The 15,442-nt window shown below is 40.7% G+C and overlaps 1 protein-coding gene across 4 annotated transcripts in view; it reads right to left on the bottom strand.

Moving 5' to 3' along the window:
- DMTF1 (cyclin D binding myb like transcription factor 1) overlaps window positions 1-15,442 on the bottom strand; it is a 29,552-nt gene continuing 14,110 nt past the window's right edge. For all 4 annotated transcript variants that reach the window (XM_021531025.4, XM_077783669.2, XM_085569573.1 and 1 more), the window contains exons 8-17: window positions 14,895-14,927; window positions 13,656-13,765; window positions 12,894-13,122; window positions 11,150-11,301; window positions 9,470-9,685; window positions 6,924-7,009; window positions 6,128-6,286; window positions 5,023-5,409; window positions 1,891-2,038; window positions 1-1,364 (exon numbers count right to left, since the gene is read on the bottom strand). In XM_021531025.4, the coding sequence (XP_021386700.3) occupies window positions 1,255-1,364; window positions 1,891-2,038; window positions 5,023-5,409; window positions 6,128-6,286; window positions 6,924-7,009; window positions 9,470-9,685; window positions 11,150-11,301; window positions 12,894-13,122; window positions 13,656-13,765; window positions 14,895-14,927 (1,630 nt within the window). In that variant the 3' untranslated portion in view covers window positions 1-1,254. The remainder of the gene's footprint in view (window positions 1,365-1,890; window positions 2,039-5,022; window positions 5,410-6,127; window positions 6,287-6,923; window positions 7,010-9,469; window positions 9,686-11,149; window positions 11,302-12,893; window positions 13,123-13,655; window positions 13,766-14,894; window positions 14,928-15,442) is intronic.

Below are 15,442 nucleotides of genomic sequence, written 5' to 3'. Positions count from 1 at the left end.
TAAGACAAATACTCTTTATTTTGTTGAAACTGAATATACAATTATTTCTGTTCCCTAGGCAACCATTTAAAACTACAACTTATTTTTCACATTAACAAAACCACAGACTGAAAAAGACCAACTCTTGATTATGAAGAGCTAATTACAGAAATAAATAAAATAATTTATACAAGTCTTTAGTTTCTATAGCTTTTTCTCTTGTTTCCTAGCTAATAGGCTGCTGTTCAGCCTAGTGTCTGTTTCAAACAATGTAGGAATTAATTTGCCTCCTTTTCCTCGAGGCCCTGTGTCCAGACTCTCACAGAGCTATTCCTCCAAGACTTTGCCACCTTCACACCACTCCTCATTTACATACTTGCTGCAGAAATCAGGTCTGGAGAGGTGGCTGGTAGTGTCAGGTAAACAGCAACAGAGACAAACCCTCCAACCCACTCACAACCATCTCAAAGAAATTCCAAGCTTGTCGGGGGAGGCTGGTGGGTCCCAGTAGCCTCCCTTTCTCATAGCCCTTCCCTTTTTATTTAGCTTGCTGTAGTGATGAGAGAATAGAAAAAAAAACAACAAAACAAGAAAAAATTTTCCACAAGTGATCTCTTCTGAGCTCTGTCCATTGCCAGCAATGGACTCCTCAGGAACAAGCAGACCAGGCAAGTCCCATAAGCTTCTGCCTTCTTCCTATGCCACAGACATATGAACGAGTCAGGTGAGATGGGAATACACACCACTGCTTCACGATGCTGCCCATGCTCCCTGAAGTCTTTGATGGAACTTACTCCTTCCAGAAATGTAACAGTTTCTTACTCCATGTATTACAAGAGTCAGTAAGTGCAAAAATCCTCACCCATTCTTCATGAAACCTGTGCAAACTACTACTTGCTGCGGCACTAAGAGGCTACAGTCCACAATCCTTGACTTCTGTCCAGTTTGCCACGTGTGCAGTTCAGCACATCAGTAACAAGTCAGATCAGAACTGACTGGATGATCTGAGCGCTGTGAGCACTGCAACAGAGGCTCTTCAGCACGCTGGAACACCCCAGTGAGATGTGGCACCTCAGGGCTTGGCTGGCAGCTCAGTTCTCCCTCCTGGATGAGGGAAACAGCCTGAGCAGAGAAAGTGCACCGTAGTCATTTCACACTGGAAGCTTCTGTTCAAAGAGACAGAGTGTGACTGCTTTCTTTGGAAATGTGGCACAGGTTGTAACTAACTTCACAATGCAAACATGGTCAATAGAAAATGGACACCATTTCTGCTTCTCAGTGACAGCTCACTAAATCCTCAACATCCTTTGAATCTTCTGAGTCAGGACTGCCCAACGATGAGCCAATTATGTGTGACCCATCTCCGTGATGCTGTAGGATAGGATCTGGCAAGGGACAAAAAGCATTAGAACTATTGCTGTGCCATTATAACAAGATATAAAATACAAACGCAGGAGACAGGAAATGTAGCCTGGAATTCTAAATAATTACAGGCAGTGTTGCTCAAACTAGGCAGTTTGCAATTTCTAGTTTCAAAGGAACATGGAATAGCTGGGGTTGGAAGTGACTTCTGGAGATCCTCTAGTCCAACCCCTTGCTAAAGCTGGTGCAGCTAGAGCACGTTGTACAGGACCACATCCAGGTGGGTTTTGAGTATCTTTAGAGAAAGTAAGTGATGACCAAGATGGATGGATATGGATGCAAGGGTGTGACTCACATTTGCATCCATCAGGTATTGCACTATCAGTGCTGACCCTCTGAGGGCTCTACGGGGAGATCCTTCCTCTGGGGAGGAGTATTTGTTAGGTTACTTGAGTTTCACATATGTAACATTATTTAAGAGAAAGCAAGGGTCTATGAAGTGTTTTCTGCAGAGACTCAAAAGCTCTATACACTGCTTTAATGTCATACCTGTGAGAGTTGTCAAGGGCAAGACTGATTCACTATCTATATCATCTGTTGCCTGGATAAAACCATGGGAAGAAGGAACAATAAGCACAGTCTCATCATCTATTGTAGGCTGATCAACTTGTTCTTCTATTGTTGGGGAACCCAAGTCCTGCACAACACAGAACAGGCAATGAGAGTGTATTCATTGCAGCACAAACAAAAACCTGCATTGCTCAGCCAAACTTCACAGTAAGCAATACACTCTGGATGAATTTTATCTCATTAAACTGAATGTCACTATGTATTTTAACATTTACAGGGCATGTTTCATCTTAGAGCAGGTACTCAAAAACAAGATGAGAGGAATTTTACCCTGTTGAGTAAAGTGGAGAGGAAGGGAGACACTGCAAGGTGGTGATAAAATGCTCCCTTGCAAGTCAAATATTATATTCCTGTGAATAGGAATAATTAGGCTTTTCCACTACTTTCTGTCTAGATGTTCTGAGACTGAAGCATTACCTTTATAGCACTTACCTGTTCCACAAACCAAACAGCTTTACCTGAAGTTTCACAATTCCTGTTGTCAAATTTTAAGTGACACTGAACACAGAGCTCAAAAGACCCACCTAATTTGCTGTGCCTTGCTTGGTCTGTCACTGGCTGGAATCTGGCTCCAGAATTTTTTTGCTGAACCTAATGGTACCACAAGACTGGCAACACTGATTCCTTCCAGGTACAAGTTGTCAATACCCTCATTCTCTTCCAGCCCTGCCACTGCTGCTGCTCCTGCCTCTTCCCTGGCTCCTGTGGCACTCGAATGGCAGCAACACATCTGGCTGACTCAGTGTCACAGCACACTCCTGGTTCCACAAATGCAGTGAAAAGTCATCCCACACAGTACTGCCAGAACCAGCAGAGATACATGGAGTCCAGTTTTTGTGTGTAACATGCTTAAGGATTGATCAAACTTCAGGAATCCCTGATGTAGAATGCTAGCAACTGCTGCTGACACAATGGAAGGTACCTGGATTTGTCACTGTTTTCAGAGGTAACAGCCCTCTGTGTTTAAGAAAATCCTGATGTTCTTACACGTTGTTCTTTGTAGGAAAACTTATTTCCCCACGTAACTCCACAGTGTTTTTGCAAAGGCAGCTGTCTGAAAATCCCTTCCTTGATGCTGCTGGAGAGGAGCTGACAGCTTGTGCTACAGCTCTGTGAATTGCACTTGGTCCCATCCACAAGGGCATGGTGTGCCTGACCTGCAGGAACAGCTCTCAGCAGAGCACACAGCTCTGCCCACCAGCAGCACTGGGCTGCAAAGCCTGAAACTGGGAAAGAGGAGGCGTGAAAAACTAAAGGAGCCATTGTGGCAAATGGGCACCTTTCCCAGCCAGAAATAATAAAACCCTGCAGCATGACTGCCTGCCTCCCACTACCCACCCACAGTGACAATACAACCCTGGCAAGCTCATAAAAATAACACTGACTTGAAGAAAACAAAATTTAGGCATGTTTTTCTGGAGTAACTTTTCACTGAGAATTACTCACAGACAGTTCACTATTTCCTAGAATTTAAGTACACATGTCAAACTTGAATCTGACTTGACGGGTAAGGCAAATCAGAATTACAAATTCAGTTTGTTTTTCTGTGTAGAAAAAAAAAGATTACATTCTGCTAGCCATGAGCAATTTGTACAAAGTTATTGTAGGAACTAGGTTAATATCAAAAGTTTATTAAATCTATCTTGAGAAGCTGAAGTTTTAAAATAAGAATAGAAAGCTGATGGTCTGCCTCAAATGTTGAAAATCTTATCACAATTATGTCAACCATGATACAGAAAGAGGAAAATGGAAGAATAATCCCATCTTCTGATGTACTCGGGATTCAGATGCTTCCATAGTAGCAAACCTGAGATGTACAAAGATTCTCCCTTTTGTAAGAGCAGAACAGATATGCACTGTCTATTAGAAGCTTCTTTGAAGACAAGGCCAAAGCATATTAATGATGGATTTTTCAAGGCTGACAAAGCAGAAATGCAGCTACTGTAGAGAACAGTGTTCTAAAAAACAGGAAGGGGTATCTCATCCTTACTCATCTTTTCCCAAATTGCAACTTAACCAAACCTGTAAAGGAAGAGGAATTTTCTACTCAGTAAAGAGTGTTATCTTCTTTTTAGCACCTCTGTTTTCTGTGACTTAGTCAGTTTCATAATTCCAGCAACTAAAAGAAACAATCAAAATACCTGTAATCATTTGGATAAACTCATTTTTCCATCTCAGGTGCTGGAGGTGAATAAATCTGAGGCCAGAGCAAGAAGTAGCTTAATGTTTCAAATTCCCATTTAACAGATACTTGACTGGAGCAGTATGTTTAACAGAAGTCCTTGAAACGGGAAACTGAAGTACATCTTGAAGTATGTTATTAGACTCAAAGCAAAACCTAAATATTCTAGCTCTCCTCCCTTGCTCAACCTATCTATTGATGCAGGTGTGTTGAACAATTAACAGCCCAGTTTAAAGCAACAGCATCAAGCAGGAATCACCTGAAGGCAACTGCTCAGTGCTATCAATGTTGCAGCTTTCCACTGTCAACTTGCAGAGGTACCCTGAGTAGTGAAGCAACTCCACAGCTAGTGAGGTGCTCAGTGCTCCAGATGAAGTTAAATATAAGCCCTGGTACCAAATTAAATGTTGTTACTTTCATACTTGTAACATACTAACAAACTCAAGGATAGAGGATCTCAGCAAATACTTGTAGAACTGTGAATTCAGAATCACAGAATTCTTTGGATGGGAAGGGACCTTGAAGACCCGTCCAGGCCCCATCCAATCTGGCCTTGAATACTTCCACAGATGAGGCAGCCCACAGTTTCTCTGGGCAACCTGTTCCAGTGCCTCACCACTCTCACAGGAAAGAACTTTCTCCTAATGCCTCATCTAAACCTACATTTTTTCAGTTTGAAGCCATTCCCCCTTGTCCTGTCACTATATGCTCTTGTGAATAGCCTCTCTTCATCTTTCTCCCTTCAGCTACCAAAATAAATGAAATCACTGGGATATTTCAGATTAATAGCTTAACATAGGCCACAGATTCAATGAAATAATTCTCCAGGCAGAAATGGGGAAAATATGAAGTATCACACCCTCCCTTACCTCAGTAACGTAAGTGCTGGGTAAATCAGAGTGAGAATCCTCATTCTGTTTCAGGCTAGCATCAGCAATCTCCTCCTCTGTTCTTACCATAACTCCCTCCATCAGTTCTCTACTGTTCCTGCTGCTAAATTTGGAAGCATCACCTTCGTTGTAGGCTGACGGCTCTTCATCACTCAGCTTGGACTGATGGATATCATGTGGGAAAGTATTTGCTCCTAGGGTGTCTGGAGGATCTGCCAGGTCAGCTGATTGAATGTCTGCATCCACAGCCAGTTCTGTCTGGGTGACAGAGGAGGAGATGTCTTCAGCAGCAACGGTGCGGATTATGACACTCGGCGTGTGGCACTGCACTGTGACGTTGTCACTTGTGTTTAACAAATGCTCTGGCTGTCAGCAGCATTTGCAAAAAAGAGACAAACAAAAGCCCAAAAAAGGTCAGAGACTTTCCTGTAACTATCTACAAATCTTTCAAGCAAATACAAGCAAAAAGATTCCAATTGCTAAGTGTAGTTTAGAGTTTTATATATATACTATGCCAGCCCAGGTCATCTGTTGACCTTTCCTGTTCCTAAAGGATAACTTTGTAGACTGAATGTGGTGTCATGTGTTCTTTAAGTCACAAACAAAGTAAATACATAATAATATGAAAGAGGCAACCATTCAGGTGAGGATCACTGTAGATTCAAAAGATCAGTGTTTTTTCCACTGAATTTTTCATCACATTTGTGATTCAATCTCCAGTTTGCTTCCCCTTCCCTCCCTCTAATAAAAAGCAATACTTGTCACTATTGTGCAAGCGTTGTGGACCAATATCTATTTGTGAGAGTAACTGAAAACATCACAAAACATCAAGACTTGGTTTTGCTGGGGACCAAGCATCTAAATGGAGACAGTCTGTTCAGCACTTGCTCACTAAGCTAAGCTATGAAGCAACCTGAGGTTGTTTTTTAAAAACAATAGACAAACCCCCAGATTCTCAAGTCTTCAGGATTTTAAGCAAAGTCGCATTGTTATGACTTAAGAACTGCTTTGCAAGACTAAGGTGCATGTGCAGGGCCCTGCGTGACAAGGTTGCCCTTCCCCCAGTGCCCAGCCCCGAGCTCACAGACAAGGCGTGAACGATGATCTGCTCCGGGGAGGCGGGAGCGGCCGCGGCCGTCAGGGTCATGGTGGGACTCGTGGTCAGCGTTAAAGGGAGGCCTTGGCTCGAGCTGGTCTGCAGTAAGTAGGTACCTGGTGTCCCAGTCGGCTGCAGGTGGAAAGACTGAAAAGACAACACGGGTTTAATACCCAAATGCACTGCCCAGGACATACTGGAGCATTTTCATTTACATAAACCAGCTTAAATGTAACTCTCCTGGAAAATCACCACGCCAATCCAATCCCTTCTGCACCGACTACTGCACTACACTCAAAAAGCAGAAAAAAATCCTCATCTGTAGCCTTAGGCTACCAAGGCAAGTATTAAGGGCAGGAGCCCAGCAGGTCTGTATTATGCTGTACAACAGCAGGTAAAAAAGGGACAAATTCAACTTACTTTTGCATTGAGATGAAAGAGAAACAGTTCTACAAACTATAGGACAATGGAACTAAGACAATCTTTATTTGCTGGGAGCTTTCTCTAGCTCCTTTATGTCAGATTTCAACAATGAAAAAAATCCAAGCACAAAGGAAAACTTTGTAGCATTAAAGCAAATTTAAAACATTTAACTATAATTCAGTTTACTTGGCAGCCCTAATGGATTACTCTTTCAGAAATAGGTTTTAGAACTCTTCTCTCTACTTGAAAACCTTCTCTTTTCTTTCTTTTTTTTTTTTTTTTTGGAAATGCACACTTCTATAATCTAAGAAGTAGCTGGGTTGAAAAGGAAAAACCACAGTAACAAACACCAGTTACTTACTGGAAGAATCTCAAAGGTCTGTAGTGTTCCACTGTTAAGTGTTATTGTCTCAGAGTCAACAGTAGCAGCAGGGGAATCGGTTGAGGCTGCAAAAGGAAGGAAAAAAAAGAAAAGGAAAGTATGTAAACCAGAATGTTCAGCCCTGTAGAGAGCATAACATACTATAATTAATACATGGCAGGGTACTTTTAATTCCCCTAAGAGGAAAAAGAAAACTGGCTGCAGTCCTAATGACAAGGTTCTCTAATTAGTACCCAAGATACAATTCTATTTAAAGAGAGCATGCTACAATCCAAAAGAGCAAAAGAAAGTAAGTATGGGTTTAGCACACCGAGATAAAAGCAGAAAATAAAGTTTCTGACATATTTAATTACTTTTTGTAATGAGATTTGCAAGAGGTTCTAATGTAACGATACCCTTTGGTGTAATAATATCCTTTGGATCATGTACTGCTTGCTTCAAACTGGTATCATGCTTAATATTGTAGTGTTTCTCACAGACATCTTTTTATTTTTTTGTATTTTTAATTTTTTCTTCCCTCCACAGTATGTCCACCCCTAATGAAAGTTCAAATGATTCCCAGATATTTACCTAGCCTGTGTGTTATGACTGCAGTATAAAAGCTGTAAGTATTCTTACGATAACTGTGTAATTATTTATGCAATTAGCTCCACTAATTCTAAAAGCAGTGAAGAGAAGCACTGGAAACAATTGATGTACCAGGTTTTTTAAGATCACCAGGCCCAAACAACTTGTACTCAAAACTTTATAACCATAATTACAATTTTGACTTACTCTTAAAAAAATATCACAAGTTCCAGGAAGCTGAAACAAAATTAATACCCTGCCTGGGGTTTTCCAGTAATTTCCTAAATACCAGAAGGGGAAAAGATCTACAAGATGATAACGGTGACCCAAGCAGTGGAAACTTTGCCATCTCAGACTCTATGGCTGCAAAATACAGTAATTTTGGTCTCTTAAGAACATAAAAGCTCAATTTTGGAAGCTATTATTATTGCAGTGGCATGTTCAAGGTTTTCTGCTGCAGATTTCCTGGCACTCAATAGCAGAGAGCTGTAAAGTATGGCCTGTCAGTGACCTAGCCAGTATATTCATAAAACCTCAGGAATTGCCCCTTTCAGACCCTGAGCTTTGCACCAAATGCAGCTGAAAGCAGCTAAGAGGTTCAGCTCTCATGGGACTGTGAAACACACAATACAAAATTCACTGTGATTACACAACCAGAAATTCTTCAGAAAAGTAGACTAAAATGGGGGAAAAGGCTTGTTAGGCAGACATGGGCAAGTGAAGTCACAAAATAACCATTACACGATTCAATTTAGAAATGGCTAAAGGTTCCAGGATCCCAGCCTATCCTGCCTGCTCATCAAAACCCATTGGCTTCGATCAAGCCTCATTCAAAGTCTGAGACAACTGACATATTATGACAGACAAAAAGTTATTGGCTTGGTGTCATCTGTCATTCTAATTAGAAAATAAACCACATAAAATGAAGCTAGCACTTAATAAATAGATTACTAAAATTATAAACAGAAAATTGTCTGCCAAATGCCTATTCATGCATAGTCTGAAGAATCAGTTTGTAGACTGATCAGCTTAGCTCGGAGCAGGGTGTTAATAATGCCAGGACTATGGGTCCAATCCCTGTATGGGCCACTCATTTAAGAGCTGGGACTCGATGATCCACGTGGATCCTTTCTAACTCAGAATATTCTGTAACTATTTGGTAATCAGCAAGACCAAAGCACTAAATTTTCCTAATAAAATTTACAAATGACAAATGGTGCAAAATAATATACAGTGCAGATGACAGACTGCATGTGACTGGAATTACTTAATAAGATTAGTTACAAAATCAATCAGTAAGAACTACACTCAGAGCAAATCTGAGAATCAATGTTAGATAATGAGCAAAATTCATTCTTAAGAGCATGGGAAGCATCATCTTAAAAAAAAATACAGTGGTTGAGCAGAACACTGGCTGAATGTTGGTGTAACTTAGAAGCTAACATTTTCCAGAGTGTTTGTGACTAGAAATAATTGCATAATAAAGGATCAGAAAAAAATACTTATACCTTCCCTTCAGTGCCCTGCATCAGAACTTAGGGACAGCAGTCTAGGTAAAAGGAGAACTTGTACATGATGTTCATTGCTCTGTGCAAGAGTGACCAGAAACAACTTAAGGAATAAACACACACACTCTATGTTCATTAAGAAGTTTGTGAAAGCTTTTCAAAGAACTGGTCATGTGGCAAACTCCTGTGTGCACACACACAAACAGACACCAACAACACCTATGTTCAGGTGCTCCAATTGTAGCTTCTTGGAATGATGGCCACAGCAATATTAACATTTGCCTTACAAAATTAGAAACGGGTAAATGGAATACAGAAATGTTTCAACTGAAGTTATGGCATGACCAAGGGAGAATGAATATAACCGTTTAAGACATGCTCACTCCTCCTTCACCACCTTAGCAGAAGGAAGGTTCAGGTTTTGTGTGAGTGGTTTGTTTCAGTACTTACAGACGTGGGTGATCTGCACTGGGATCTGCAGAGCTGCCATGGGGCTCGGGGCACTGCCCGTGCTCTCCTCCAAGCGCGCCACGCGGATCTGCACGTGCTGCACCCCCGAGCCGGGGTTAGTGTTTGCTAAGCCACTGCCACATTTGTTCTCTGGGAGCTGGTGCCCTGGGTTGTTTTTTTGGTTCTCGTGGAGCTGTTTAAGACCCTTTATCAGCACTGAGAGAAAAAACACTCATGCTAAAGCAGGTTGAACAAGCACATTTGAAATGCTGTAATTGGTGATTTACCCAAGATGAAAAGAGCAAACAAAATCCTACAGAATCTGGAACTTAAGCCATTTCCAGAGATGCAGAAACTAGAAATTTAGCACATACATAGATCATTTATAGCCAACTACAGCAGTAAACTAGATTTCTTCATGGAACCCAGGCACTTCAAGATGCATGGGGGAAAAAAAGAACACATAGCCCATACAATTTTGGAGCTCTCTAAAATGATGCATGGTATATCCCAAGCTACTATCAAGTGCCAGTATCACTAGCTGTGTAATGTTGCTACCAGAAGTAAATCCTCTAATCTTCTACAACATGGAAGCAGATTTGTTCAAGAGCTTCACAGAAATGTCACTGAAAATGAGGAGCAAGAGAGAATGAATCCCACAGAGGTTATATCACAATTCTTCACCTGTGCATGAAGAGGCCCATTGCTCCAACAGAACCACACATCCTTCTTCTCTATGATTGCTTTGGCCCTGCTGAGGGAGCAGCTGATGTAACAGCAGATCACAAAACCTGAGGCCTCAGCTTTTCTAGAATTCATTACAGCAAAAGGCCTAAACATCTCCCCTTTGTCAGGGAAGACAGCAGAGCCTGTTGATGCAGTGCTGCATTTATCTTATGAATTATTTGATGCAACAACTGTCTATTAATGTGTGGTAACAGGGGCTCTACTCTCAGCTGCAGCCTTGAGGCAGGACTAATATATAACCACACTGTCAACCACAGCACAAGTGTGCACTAAATTACACCTTTCATTAATTATGATATGACTAGTCTCTGATATTTTTCCTCTCCCCAAGTAAGACAAAGGGAGGCCTGAAGGTCACAGACACCTCTTCGGCTTAAGCACTAATTTCTCCAAACCAGAACAGGAAAATGGTATGAAATGTATTTGGGGGAGCTTTATATTCCTGACTCCTGCCCTCCTCCTCACTGCACCTAGTAGTAGATCTACTTTCTGTCTACAGCTAAGGCTCAGCACCTGACAGAGATTACATTTTAACACAGTAAAGGCAACACACATAGCCTGAGGCCATAGTTAGGCTGCAGATACATCTCCTCTTCCACCTGAAGAGGTCACTGCCCTCCATACCAAAGATCAGCATCATCTGAGATCTGCCAGCTGACCTGCTTATATACATACTCTCACTTTATCCAAAGCCAGAAGGAATGGCAAAATCTGTCTAATTGTACACATCAGCTTGGCCTGTTTGACTGAAACACTTAAGGATTGCTTGTAGGAGCAATTCAGCCAGCAGATTAAAGGGGCCAGTAACTTCCAGCAAAGGAGCAATGTGCACTTTGGCCAGCAATGCTGTAAGCAGACAACAAAATGCAGCCTTATTCCTTTGACATATGTGAAAGGAGCTTTCAGAAGAGAAGTGTTCAAGTAGTACATTACCAGGGAATGAAACATCTTTGTGGTTTGCAATCTGTCTTTTAATGGTCCACCATTTACTCCGAAGCCACTGCGGGGAGCGGACACTACTCCATCCCTCAGCCAATAAGTCCCAATTGATGTCATTTTCATCAGAAACTTCAAGTTCCGCTATCCTGGCAGGACAGAGAAAACATTGACATGTCAGAAACTGCTCTGCAGCCCGGCAGGATGCCGCACACGTCCGGCCGTGTCACACGAAACTGCGCAGAACGACATGCTAGTGACCAGCCCACCAGAGCTCAGGAATCGACACAGGCTTCCAAGGCTCCACGCTGCCAGAGGTCAAGCAGAATCATAAACAACAGAAGATGGACTAGACCTGTTAGATGATCCAGTCCATCTCCTTGCCATGCAGGATTATTCTCCTTATTTATTTTTACATTAGGTCTTAAATCAGATTATCGTGAAGCATTCCAAGTGGTGGTACTTGCATCTTTTCTTTTTGCAAAAACATTCCCCAAACAAATCTCCAAGGCAGGAAATACTTCCTGAGATTCACTCCAAACATTCACTTAATTAATTTCATGTTATGATATTTACTTGTTTTCTTCTAAGTAACAACCATCTGTCCTTAGCACAGATTTTTGCCTTCTCTCAGATGCTTCTTAGCCAAAGTAGATGAAGTTAACTACAGCATTAAACACTTCCTCATAAATCAATCCCAGCAGGCTCTCCAGATAAGGGACATTCTTTTCTACCAGAATCTGTTTGAAATCACTAAAAATCTCTGAATTGCCCTTATCTGTACATGGAGCATATGAAAGAGAAGTGAATAGTGAGGGGAAAGTATTTTTGTGGAAGTTAAGGAAAGTCCTCTTCACAAATAAGGCAAGAGCACTCTTGCTAGCTAAAGAAAGAAAGAAGTAAAAATGAAAAAAAAACTACCAAAACCAACCCTGTAGGATAAGTAAAGGATATCTGGACAGACCAAACCAGAAATATTAAGAAATATACCCAGCACATTCTGAAATGTGGAATCAGCTCCTCATTTTGAGTTTATGTCAAACAGCTTCAGTAAATTTGTTAATACTACTTTGTAAGTATTCCTTAGATTCCCTGGATGTCTTGGCTTTTTATTCCCACCCAACCATAAAAATCCACTGGCTAAAAAGCTTGAGTTAAAGGCATTCAAAATTGGAGGAGGACTGGAGAGAGCAAAAGATTTCCAAAGTCACTACCAGGTTGCCAGTTCAAACGTAGTCAGAGATGCTGATATCCAATCAGTATTTGTTGGCCTACATGAAATTAATTTGCAGTCTCAGTTTAGTTCTTTGTAGACAAGATGTCCACATCACAGAAACCACCACCACACTTGACCCTTGTTGGTCATCTCAGCAGAGAGGCCAAGGACTGAACGGGCAGGGAGACTGAGCTACCCTCCAGTTAAGGGTTAAAGCGCATCGGTGGGGCAACGTGTGGAAAGCTTGCATGGTTTGCTGCCTGTGCTGTACCTTTTCTGTGGAATAAAGAAGACTTCAGTCTCCAGGGTTTTCAATCTGACACCTTTCACGAACACTAACATTCACTAAAAAAACAAAAAACAAAAAATATGTTCAATAATAAATCTCTGGGAACTGTAAACACAGCAGTGATTTTTGGAAGGTTCTAGAATTTTCAGTGTCTAGGAAACCAGCAAAATGAACCCCAATGGAATCCCGCTAGCAACACATATTACAAACCTTTAAAAGTAACTAAAATAACAAACCTCAAGATCAGATTTATTTCATCCTCCTTGGTCCACTCAGTGCCTCCACTTTGTTTCCAGTTGAGATAGTTGAGCCATTTAGAGCGGCACTGCTTCTCCGAGCGCGTCCCGACCCGTTCTGCCACCGCAGCCCACGACACACCTTGTGTGACAATGTCACCTGGCTCTGTGCTTGTCAGCTCGTGCACTACTTCTGCCAGTCTTTTTTCTTCTTTCTCTGTCCACTTTCCTGAAAGAGAGAGAAGCCCTCCAACTTAACTAGCAACACATACTCTCTGTTCTGATCCATAACATGCCAGCAGATATTTAACGGTCAACACCTTATTCCAGATGCAAATATTAACTTGTGAAGAAGATGTAACTGCTCTTAATCACTAATAATTTATATTATATTCATTCTTGATTAACAAATCAACAATTCCATTGCTCTGCTGCCAAATTTCTCTTTTCCTCTCACAGATGAATAAGGCCACACAGAACTTGTACAAATAGTAACCAAAGCAAGTTGATCCAAACTATCTGAACTGTACTAGCTGGAGTGAATTAACCATGCAACAATTTAGTGCACATTATTCACATGAGGGCTAACTGAATTTTCCTTTATACTTGAAAATATACATTACAAAACAAACAGTACTTTACTCCTGAATTGTCTCTGTCTCTCTCTTGACACCAAACATGCAGTGTAACTCTATAACCATTAAACACAAGAGACAGAATTTTAACCAGAATATCCACTTCTGACACCAGCATTTACCTCACCTGTGTTGCAGGTATCCTTCATCAGTCTACATCGATCCTTTACAGATGAAGCACTTCTCCCCAGGGCAGCTCCTATTGTGGCCCAATCATTACCATGCTTTACTCTCAGCCTAAAGAGAAACGTGCTCATTAATACTATACCCAGTTAGGAAATTACCAAAATATCAAATATTCTCTAATAAAAACAGAATGAATGTGCAGTTGACAGGCTTAAAGAGAGAAAGGAGAAATCACTCTGCTACTTTACAATTAGTATTTTCTGCTACTTTTTCCTATGTATTTCTAGAAGCCTTTTGAACCAGCTGAGCCACAAGATACATATAAAATGCATAGTATATGTCTTACAGGAAGATTCTGAAGGCTTAATGAGTGTGTTAAACACAGTATGAATGTTTAGATAAACAGCTAATTTCCATTCTGTACAGGTTCCTCAATGACTTTCAGGTGATGTAGAGAGCACTTGAGAAATTTCAGTAATGCCCAATGAAAACCCAGGCATCCTAAAATTTAAATTAAGCAAAACACTGCATAGTCATGTTCATCATTTTAGCAATCATCTTTCTCCTTCACATGACAGCAGGCTGCTTAATATGCTGATCCATAAGTAGTTCTGACACATCTGGAACCACAGGCACCTTGTGAATGACACAAACCAGCTCAACTGATCCAAACAGATCCATCAGTGCAATGCAATATACTCCCTTCCTTCCTCCCTTCAGTGCTACGGCTTCTTCTAGCTGCTCGAGCATGGAAATGTGCAGGAGGGGATAAAATCTGCAGCCCCATCTCCTTGATCTACCAGGTTCATACTCAAAATTAGGCTTTTTGAGCTGTACTGACAACTGTACTTCCTAGGGGAGATCCTACTCTTGACGTGCCACTTCCTGTAGGAATAACCTTTGTTCAAATTTTGTAAAGAAAAGGAACTTCTATTTTTCATAACCACAAATATTGACTGTGCTTGTAAAAATCTGAAACTTTTCTAGTTACAACAGAAGCCTTGCTTTAGAACTTGGTTACATATTGTTAGGGTCTGAACACACATTAGAAAAAAAATTTAAAAGAATTCAAATGTAGTTTCATTTTTCTTTAGATAGAAGCTACTATTTCTGGGTAGTGTTGGGGCAGTCAAATTTATTTGTTAACTCTTCAGTGATTTCATATAAGGAAACCCTTAAAAGTGGATCAAGCTACTAAATATAAACAAGGAAGAATGACTTTGTTCATAAGATGACTTACTCTTTAAGCTTTTCAATTTCCTCAGGAGTATACCTAAGCAACAGGTAAATAAAAAGACATTATTTTAAACAGAAAGAATAGAGCATAAATATTATTTTACTAACAACACGGCACACATTTAGCTAGAACAAGAGATTAAGGAATTTCAGCTGTAAGACACAATCTGACTGAACACTTGAATGTGAGGAACAAATGTCATTTTCCACATTAGTGCATTTCTAAGGTTAACTGGTATAAGATTCCTCTCATTTGTCAGAAAAATTCCTCATTCTTCATGATCTTACTCCTATGAACAGAATTAGAATTTTCTGCATTAGTCTTTCAAATAAACAGCTTCTTCCTTACTGTCCCAATTCACCATCACCATAAAGCTGACTCTTCATCAAAAAAGTATATCAGCACTGAGAAAATATTTTTAATTTTCAGCTGCCTTCAAAAACTAAAATATAGTATTCTTTCTGGATAGCACCAGATTAATGCTTTAAAAAATGGCAAGCCAGGGCATCAATTACTTCCAGGTCACAGCTCTAGAAAAAAATTACTTCTCA

The sequence above is a fragment of the Lonchura striata genome, chromosome 1A (assembly GCF_050655825.1).
Source record: "Lonchura striata isolate lonStrDom1 chromosome 1A, ASM5065582v1, whole genome shotgun sequence".
NCBI lineage: Eukaryota > Metazoa > Chordata > Aves > Passeriformes > Estrildidae > Lonchura > Lonchura striata.
This window is presented reverse-complemented; position numbering and strand designations above follow the sequence as displayed.